We start from the raw sequence: 9,636 nt of genomic DNA, 5'->3' as shown, positions 1-9,636 counted from the left end.
TGCTTTTTGTGTGCTTATTCTGTTTAGACAAAACTGTATGGACAATTAATATAAATAGTTACCATCTGCCAAAATGATATTAATAATCACTACAGACATGTGTTTAGCACCTCTTTTGTGACAGGCTAATGCCTCTGAGAATCTGCATGTTTATCTCTACAGCTTCAAGGCAAACCTTTAGGTGACCTCTTCTAATTCTTAATTCAGCAGCTATTAATAGGATAAAAGCCTTCCATAACAACAAATTTAAATATCCTTTCCTGACTGGGGGAAGTTAAGAGCTATATGGAAACATTTGCCAAGTGAATTAGCTTCTGGGCCTACAGCCCTTAGTGAGAATGATTGGGAGTTTCCAGTCATACCTCCTATAGAAAATTAGCCTCCTAAAGACTCCTTTTCCTTTTTCTGAAAGTAAGCCATTATGTAGCTACAGAACACCTAAGTGATATCCAGATTTTTTAAATATTTAACTCAAAGCTGCTAAGATTAATTTTTAAATTGACTGTGAGGTGTGTGTGTACACTCTTCCTGTGAAAGGGGAGGAAGTATACAATATTTTGTACCAGAATTTTACAGTGCATCCGTATAAAGATGCTTTTGTTCTTGGCGGAGGGGAGGTACAGTAGTTGGAGGGTGGCGAAGCACTGGTGGAGTTCTTCTGAGAAGCCAGGCTCAGGAAAGAGTTCAGCTACCCGATGCTTAGTCGCCAGGCACCAGTCGCCAGGCACTTCAGTTAAGGTATAGGGCAGTGCTTGGGAAACTCAGGTCCCAGGTCAACTGGGGACCCAGCGGAATTTGTAACCCCCGCTGGCTGTCCGAATGGTGAAGGCATTGCCCTGGGGGAAGGCGAGAGTTCGGATGGTACAGTGGCTGCGGATGGGGGTGCTGAAGGAGCCGCCCTCCTCCAGCTCGCTGCGGCTCAGGTTCAGCGCGCTCCGGCTGCAGTCCGTGCGCAACCCGCGGAAAGCGCCGTGCAGATTCCCAGGCCTGCAGTCCTCGCTTCCCGGCTCCGACTGGAGCCGGAGCCGCTTAGAATCACGGCTCCGCAGGGCTTCATCGCAACGCTCAGAAATCTCCCTCAGAATGGCATCCACTTCTGCGCAGTCCTGACCCGCAGCGCTGAACAACTCCTCCAGGCTCCTTTTGGCCGTCGCCTTAAGCAAGCAGGGCTCTGCCGCCGCTCCGCAATCCCGGGACTGCGTGATCATCAGCTTCTACAAAACATCACGAGGAGAGCCTGGGGCAGCCGGACCCGCCTGGAGAGCCGCGCTAGGGAGACCTGGGTGCCCTAAGCCCCGCGCCGCTCCGCGGATTTAGGAGCCTCCCCCGCACCCATAAGCCTTGAAGAAAACCTGAACTTTATTGAAAATCACAGAGAGCTATAAAAATTGTACTTTAGGAGCCTCCCCCCCCCCCCCCCCCACCCCCCATCCTCGCAAGTGACTCAGCGAGCTCCCAGCGATCCTCCCCTTTCCCCAATCTCCGCGGGATGGTCTCTGGGCGCGGGTCAAGGATTGGGCAGGAATGTGCACAGGAACATTTCTGATCCAGCAGTGTTCCACACGTCGGCGCCACACTTACGTCCAACACCGAGGCCAAGTGCCGGGTCCGACTGGCGAGTTCTTTCAGCTGTACGTTGCGCTCCCGGAGCGAGGCGATCTCCTCCTGTTTCTGAGTCAGCGTCACGTGCAGCTGTAGGAGGCAACCCAAGCATTCAGAGGTAGGCCACCGTGCTACATCTCGGCAAGTGTACACTATGTATGAATTAAAGTCACATCCTTGTGGCTAATCAGGAAAGGGGTGCTCAGGGAATGCACATTGGTGAGAATAATCATTTTTCTTTATTTGACATCTTTCTAGACAAATGTGTCCTCAGTGTAGCGTGGTGATGAAGAATACTGATGTAGGCAGTAGGTAGAGCTAGATTCTACCTTTGAGGCTCAACCCCTTTAATCCTCGCTTATCTGTAAAGTAAGGGGCTAGTAAGGTTCTCCCTGGAGACTCGTTGAGTTAAAGCGCAACACCATGAAGCTGTGCGCAACAACTGCAGCACAAATTTGATTCCCGGCCAGAGAACGGATGCACATAGCAAAGCAGACCTCTCCTGACTAAGCCGGCTGCTGCTCCCCTCAGCAGTGCATTTCTATCGATCTTCCTCTTCTGTACCCCACTCTGTCTCTGGTGAATCCTCTCACCCACCACACCTCTGGCCTATACCCCAGTTGTATGCATAAAAAGGAAAAATAAATCTTTTTTATTTTTAAGTGGGGTTAGTAAGAGTATCCGGCGCAATTGTTATGAGTATTAGAGGAGAAAGTAAAGTGGTAAGCATAGAACTAGACATAGATAATATTCTAAAATATTGGTGACCTTATTTTAAAAAAAAAAAAAATCTCTTGCACTGGCCCTCCCTGGTGGCACAAAGGGTTAGGACACAGCACTGCAAGCTGGCTGCAGCCGCTTTAGTGCGAGTTTGATCCCTGGCCCTGTTGGGAAGTGACCCACATGGCGTAGCAGACCTCTCCTGACCCACCCTTGCTCCCCTCAGCAGTGGGAGTTCTATCCCCAGCCAGCCCCAAGGTGATCCACACGGCCAGCTGACCTCTCCTGTCTTGCTCACTGCTCCCCTCAGCAGTGTACTTCAAAGATCTGCCTGTTTTGCTCCCCACTCTGTCTCTGGTGAATCCTTTCACCGCCCCTGCACTTCTGGCCTGCACCCTAGTTCTGTATGCATAAAAAAATAAATAAATAAAATTGTAAAAAAAATCTCTTGCGGTAGGATTATTCCCATTTAGGGAAGGTGGAAATTGAGGTAGAGCCCCTGAAGCAGCAACAACTACATGTACCACTGGCTGGTCCACCGATGTCCAACAGGGGTCCATTCCCACTCCTCCACATCCTGTCCCCACTCCTGGAGTCCTGGCTGCCAGCCTAGTGTCCCTACTTGGTTATTCTCAACGAGGGCGTCCCCCAAAGCTCTCTGGTTCTGGTCGGCCACCTCCTTCCAGTACTGCTCTGGCTGCGCCGGCACATCTGGAGGGTGCGGTGGCGGTGACTGTAGAGCAGATGATTCCAGACTTGGAGAGAGACAGTGCTCAAAGGACAATACTTCACCAGGAGAGAAGGGGAAGTCTTCGCAGACCAGGGGAGGCGACATCAAAGACGAAGAGTCTGAGGAAAAGTGAGAGCTGGGTTTGCAGCCTCAAACTTGCCACCCAGGTAGCTATAAGGACAAAATGCCAAGCCTGATGTAGCATTTGTAGGGAGATTCTTCTTTATTAAGCAATCCTCTCACTCTGCAACCCCTGAGATCCCCAAGTCCTTCCTGCTGTACTGCACATACACAGCAGATGTTCAGTGTGTGGCCAGCCCTTAAGCTGATCTGAAATTTCCAAGGGACTAGGGCAAACCTGTGTGAAGTCACACACGTTTGCACGCTCCTGTCACTCAATCCCTTCCACACACACACCACAACGTAGAGTACCTTCTCCCAGAGCTCACACCTGTAAGATTCATTCAGGGTTTCATCTTCTCCACTAGAAAGGGTGAAGGTAATAAATATGGAAAAGCCTGATCCTTTGATGAGTTGCTGGCTCAGGTGCTACGTTTACCACCTTTACGAAATCTGAACTGCTTGACACCCCCATCCCTCCATTACTTAACTGCAAGGAAGACAACACTTACCTGCTATGAGATCGTCCACCGTGTCTCTGAAATCCTGCAGAACGAAGTCCGCTGCGGTTTGCAGGCATTGGTCCTGAAGTAAACCACAGAAGTAAACTAGTTAACGTCGAGCCCTGCGGGTGCGGAACACTTTTTAGGTCTGCATGCCCTCGCGTTTGCCTCAGAGCTTCCTACTTGAAAGTCAAAGCCCCAGTCCAGACCCGGTACCCAGCCACGGTGAGAAGCGGGGTCCAGTCTGCCAGGGTCCTGCAGGGCTCTGAAATTGTGCGCGGCCGTGTTTCTGGCGTGGCTCCTTCCGCGTGCCTCACGGTGACCCCAGCGGCTACCAGCAGCGGGGACAGTGGTCGGCCTCCTTGGTCGGCCACCAGCCCACATCTGCATGGTGCTTGGGTGCAGCCCAGGCGCGTTCCAGGCGCAGTTTCTCTAACTCAACGCCAACTTACCTCTGAGCCATTGCTCTGTAAGAGGGTTTGGGCGAATACCCGGTCTCTACCTCCCCCCCCACCCCCTCAAAACCCCCCCACCTCCTTCCTGTTCTCAACCAGACAAGTTTCACTATCATCTAAAGCGCACAAACAAGCCAACCCCTCCCTATAAAGGAAGGGAAGGAATATGGTTTGAGGAGCCTGGCTGCTAAGAAAGTGTTTATGTTCAACACGGGCTGGGGGGGAGGGGGGTGGCAGGAACGTGGGGAGGGGGAAGACTCTTTTCAGGTTTTCAAAACATTGAAGTTGACCTTTCAGGTATAGCAATGCCTCCAACATTTTGAACTGGGCACCCTGCTGGATGCTGGAAGCAGGGGCAGTAAAGGGCTGGTGCCCCAAGACTCTTATTCCTAATTCCTGTACCTCTGGTGTTGACAAAACCCTTTTATATCAAGTTGCTCAGTTAATTCTCACACCAATGTAGGAAGCAGGTACGGCCCAGGAGGTCATTCCACTTCCCAGATGGAGAATCTGACAATTAGTGAAACTTAATTGCCCAAAGTCATCCAGCTCTGAAATAGAGTTAGGGTTCCTGCCCCAGAATGATGATACCTATTTCAAGCCTCTTTCTCTATCCCAAATTGCCCCATCAGTGAAGAGGGCTATCAATGAAAGGGAAAGGAGTCTCTCAAGGGGCAAAGTGGGTGGAGGCATACGCAAATGTCCACCAAAAATATCAGTTCCACAGTTACACTGTTATTGATTCATTCCTTTCTGTTACTCATACTTTCTTCTCAAAAGTCCTTTACTAATCAAATATTTCTAAGATGGGAAATTTGCTGTAACCCTAATTTAAAAAAATATACAGGTAGGTCCCTCCCTAGTGGCACAGGGCCTTAAGTGTCTGCACTATGAAGCTATTGGCAGTCACTGCAGCATGAGTTTGATTCCTGGCCAGGGATCCCACATGGTGCAACAAACCTCTCCTGTCTCACCTCTGCTCCCCTTAGCAGTCAGTCTGCCTGTTCTGTTCCCCACTGTCTGGTAAATTCTCTCTCTCTTTCTTACACACACACACACACAACTCTGGCCTATACCCCAGTTCTTGTATGCATAAATAAATATATTTTTTAAAAGAATAAACAGGTGAAGTTTTCCTCAAGGGGAAGAACCTCCATCAGGGAGGCCTCTAGCACCAATTAGAACTGAGAGGGGAAAGGATCTTAGGACAGAAGGACTGAGGGCCTCAGACAAACCCTGAAGCACAACCTCTCTGGTTTAAGGAATCAGAAATGAGATGTTTTCCAAGGGCTGAAAGGTCTCCCTCCCAGTTCCCTCAAGAACTAGGGCCCAGGAAAGGCTTTCTCCCTTGAGGCCCACTGTGGACCTCAAACACTTCTAGAGCACTTCAGCAGGAAGGAGACTGAGCAATGTGAGCAGGGTGTGCATTGGCCAGGGGTCTCCCCCAAGGGAGCTTCCCAAGGGGCCTCTCACCCTCTGCATTAGTTCTGTCTTCCCAGGAAAACTGGACCTCTTGAACAATCTGATATGAGCTCTGTGCTTGTAACTTCCTAATTTGATCAAATCTGGCATTTCTCCAATTATAATAATCCCAGAATAAGGCCAATACTGAACATGATGTCAAATTTAAGTTCAATATACTTAAGCAAAAAATTAGCAAGAGCCTGCTTGGATTTTATTTTTTGAAAGATAAATACCTTGGAATAGGGGAGAGAGTAGGCCTGTGGATCAATTGAAAGATGCTCAGGCATTGTTTTTCCTTATTTGAAATTCCAGATCTCAAAAGAACAATCAACTGCTTCTGCAGGACAATGCTCACTCCCACCACTTTTCCTTCACAATCACCTATCCCAACTTTCCCTGGTTTATCCCAGGGTTCCTGAGGCACTTAGAGGAGGACCGGGTATCTTTGCTCCTCCACCAACCCCACTTCTGGTAAGTGTATGTTATATTTTCTAAAGAGGTTTATATAGGGCCTGTCCCCATGTATTTCATGTCTGCAGCACCTGCTGCCAAGAAGCTGGAACTGGCATTCTTTTTTGGGTTGCATCTAGATAAGACGCCCCTGTCCTTCTGCTAGGTGACCAAGACTTCTGGCACCAGATATCAGTGCTGCAGGCTCCAATCTGTACCCGGCCATTGCCAGCCCCAGCAAGCAGTAGACATACAAGGACGAAGACAAACTTATTGGAAAAAGAAAAAAGTCAAATGCCTCGTGCTTCCTGCGAGAAAATAATCAGAACCTTTGGAAAAGAGCACTTTTTAAGTGTTCACATGCTGAAGAGTCATCTCTAAAGAAAGAAGGGTTTTGTGTTAGATTTCCTCCAGGGTCCTTGTCCTTTCTCCCATCTACTCCAAATACAAATGTTCTTCCTCTTTTCTAGTCTTGAGCAGAAGTTACCCATCGATCTCCACTCCCCTTAGATACCCACGGAATGAAAATAGTTAGTGAATGGCCAGAAAGGAGATAGTGAAGTAACAAGCAAGATGCGTATCAGGTGTCCAGCGTACGCCTTTGCTCCCACCCATCGCTTGATCCCTGGGTGGGAAATCTGCTTGTTGCTCTGTCGTAGCTCCAGGTAATAATATAAGTGACACTGATCCAGCAAGTGAGCCCTCCTGGCAAGCCCCTCTGTCGCTACTGCTCTGGGAAAGCATAAGATAGTAGGGAAAAGGAGCAAGTTCAGAGTCCGGAGATTCTGGTTCCCGCACGACTTCTCCCTCACTGGCGGGCAGTACTTGGCGCTCTCCGCCCCAGCCGACCCCTCACGGGAACGAACCCCTGACTCGGGAGAGGAGTTTGGGCCGCCAGAGGTCTCCCGAGGCTCCCAGAAGGGCTGGTACCTGCGAGGCTGCCGAGTGATCACTAGGCGGCGCATCGGACCCGAGTAGCGAGGAGCAGTCGGCGAGGTCCTGCAGGTCTATGGTGGTAAGCGCTGCGCGGGGAGAACCGAAGACACGCGCGGGTGGACCCTGAGATTCCCCCAAGGGTTCGCCGCTGGCATGCCCGCTAGGACATCCGCAAGAGAAGCTCCTCCGCGCCGCGTGCGCCCCCTCCCTCTCGGTGCGGGGTACCTAATCGATGGCGCAGGGCGTCGGGGCTCACCAGGCAGCGCAGCGGGTTCCGCGACTGGGGGATCCTGGTACACCGACACCGGACTGCTGCCGCTGCAACCCGGGAAGAACTTCCGCGGAGGGGCGAACTAGCCGGGCACAGGAACAGTAAGCGCGTATTACCCGCAGCCCCAGAATTGTGCGGACCCCTCCCGGCCCTGGCCCCGCAGCCCCACCTTTCTCTCCAGTTTCCCGGCTTTGCCGAGGGACCGGCCCGGCAATTCCAGCATCCTGTTGGGACAGATGCTATCAAAAGCCCGGCGTCCCGCCGCGCCGCCGTACGCCTGCATTCTGCCTCCCCGCGCGCTCAGGTCTGAGAGCTCCGCGCCGACTGCTCGGAGGCGGCGGCCGGGGCTGGGGTGGTGATTCACTGAAGCGTCCGGCCCCGCGCCTGCAGGCTCTGAAGTTTCCCGGTGGTCGGGGCTGGCGCGTGGCCTGGGAGGAGCCAAGCGCGGGCTGAGGAGGTGCCTTGGGAGGGCCGAGCGAAGTGGGAGGACCGCGGCGCAGGAGGGGAGGCCGGCGTCTAAGCGCCAGAGGTGGCGCCTTCAGCCCCGGACAATCTGCGCGCGGGCGGAGGCGTTAAGCCCAACCTGGCAACGCGGCTTCCCCCGGGAGCCGCCAGAGCCGGGCCCGGGCCCGCCAGCGCCCTTTTGGCGAACGTTGGCGCCGCCCGCTCCCCGCTGCGCCACAAGACCGCAGGGAAGTAGGGGCGCTCCAGCCTCACTGGTCCTAGTTCAGGGTACAACCTTCTGCTTATGGACAGCCGGGAGAAAGAATTAACAATTCTTAATATTCTTTACTTCCCACCCCAGCCACAAGGTACGAAATAAAAGTGGATGTCACTCGCTAAAGCCAGACTGCGGCATTTGCCTCGACCTGGAGGATTTGAGGGGAATCTAGAATTCGTTAGGGACTCCCCAAATAGCACCAGATTATAGACGCCCCTTCCACCAAGACTGGGGAACATTCACAGTCTCCACTTTCTGACTTCCACTACGTCTTCGCGGTCCTAGGGCCTAAAGCCCTGACCCGGACCCCTAGCCCGGTATTTCCCTCGCAGCAGAGCCTGAGATACTTTAATAGAAGGTCAGTTAAGAAAAACGAGCGTTTTCAAGCTCTCCACCAGTTCTGAAAACGCTATAGTGGACAATCCCAAATCTCCTAAAACCCTGATCTCGATCTCACCCGATGTGTCTACCTAGCATTTAAGGCACAGTCTGTCCAGCCGGCCTCGCTCTCTCTGCCTCAGTCTTTTTTCTCTTTTTAATATATATATTTTTGTACTGAGGTCACCTTGATTTGCAACATTATATATATTAACAGCACCTGCGCTGCCGGCAAGCCCGGTGGCCCCCCCCCCAACCATCTCTTAGGTCATGTCACCCCACTAAACGGCACCCACCATCACCCACCCTTGTCCACTGGGCTCCTTGTTCTCTTTGCTGTCCACCTTCCTCTTCTGCTCCGTTCTTGACTGCCTTTCCCTAGACCAGAAGACTTTCCAGGAAAGGATTTCTTCAGACCACTGGGAAAGGGGGTCTGCTCAGGACCATTCATATTCACCTAATCTGAGCAATCACTTGAAATTGCCATCTTTTTGATATTCCATTGGGCAGTTTATGTGTACCTTATGGGGAGTAGCAGTGAAAGAGCCTCTTAAGAGTATTGTGATTCTTTTATTTGCACCGATTATCTGGATGAATAAACAAGATATCACTAACAGTGATGGTGACTAAACTAAAAGCAGAGATACTATAGTTTTAGAAGTTTTCTGGCTTATCTGTAGATGTGGAGCCCAGTTGAGGTGAGGTCACCTGTTAGAGTTGGCCCAGTAGGATCAGAACCTCTGAAGTTATCATGAACCCAGTTCTTTAGGAAAATATAATCTTGACTTCAATGGAATTGCTATGAAGATGAGATTATTTATGTCAAGTGACCTACTCTTGGTTGGGTCCATTAATATTGATGCTTTATAGAGAATTTTTTTCAAAGATTTATTGATGCATACAAGAACTGGGGTATAGATTAAAGGTGGGAGTGTGGGGCTGGGTTGAGAGGATTCACCGGAGACTGAGTGGGGAACAGAACAGGCAGATTGACAGGAATACACTAGTGAGGGGAGCAGAGGGTGAGACAGGAAAGGTCCCCCTTAAAGAGACTTTTTAGCTGCAGTGTCAGTCCCCTACAGCTGCCAATGGCTCCTGTCCAGTGTTCAGGCTCCTCTGGTTCCTGAGTAGCCTATCTACTTACTACCTGCACAGGTGTTCTTACCAACTTCCCTGTCTATAAAAGAAGTAGAACTCTTGAGTTTTGGGGAGATGCTATATATCAACACCATCCTAGATTTTCTAAAACAAGTCCATTTTTTACCAATGAGTTCCAAATTGGAGTA

At 51.0% G+C, this 9,636-nt stretch overlaps 1 protein-coding gene across 1 annotated transcript; it reads right to left on the bottom strand.

Annotated features, from left to right (window-relative positions):
* Window positions 1-236: 236 nt before the first annotated feature.
* Window positions 237-7,534, bottom strand: MCIDAS (multiciliate differentiation and DNA synthesis associated cell cycle protein). Its single transcript, XM_004678321.2, has 7 exons — window positions 7,421-7,534; window positions 7,237-7,333; window positions 6,975-7,066; window positions 3,685-3,757; window positions 2,945-3,171; window positions 1,582-1,692; window positions 237-1,214 (listed from the first exon to the last, which is right to left on the bottom strand). Exons 1-7 carry the CDS (start codon window positions 7,532-7,534, stop codon window positions 774-776), a joined length of 1,155 nt encoding a protein of 384 aa, XP_004678378.1. The 3' UTR covers window positions 237-773.
* Between the last annotated feature and the right edge of the window lie 2,102 nt (window positions 7,535-9,636).

The sequence above is a fragment of the Condylura cristata genome, unplaced genomic scaffold, assembly GCF_000260355.1.
Source record: "Condylura cristata isolate star-nosed mole 26May11 unplaced genomic scaffold, ConCri1.0 scaffold00007, whole genome shotgun sequence".
In the NCBI taxonomy this organism is placed as follows: domain Eukaryota; kingdom Metazoa; phylum Chordata; class Mammalia; order Eulipotyphla; family Talpidae; genus Condylura; species Condylura cristata.
The sequence above is the reverse complement of the archived record's forward strand: the minus strand, read 5'-3'. Positions and strand labels throughout refer to the sequence as shown.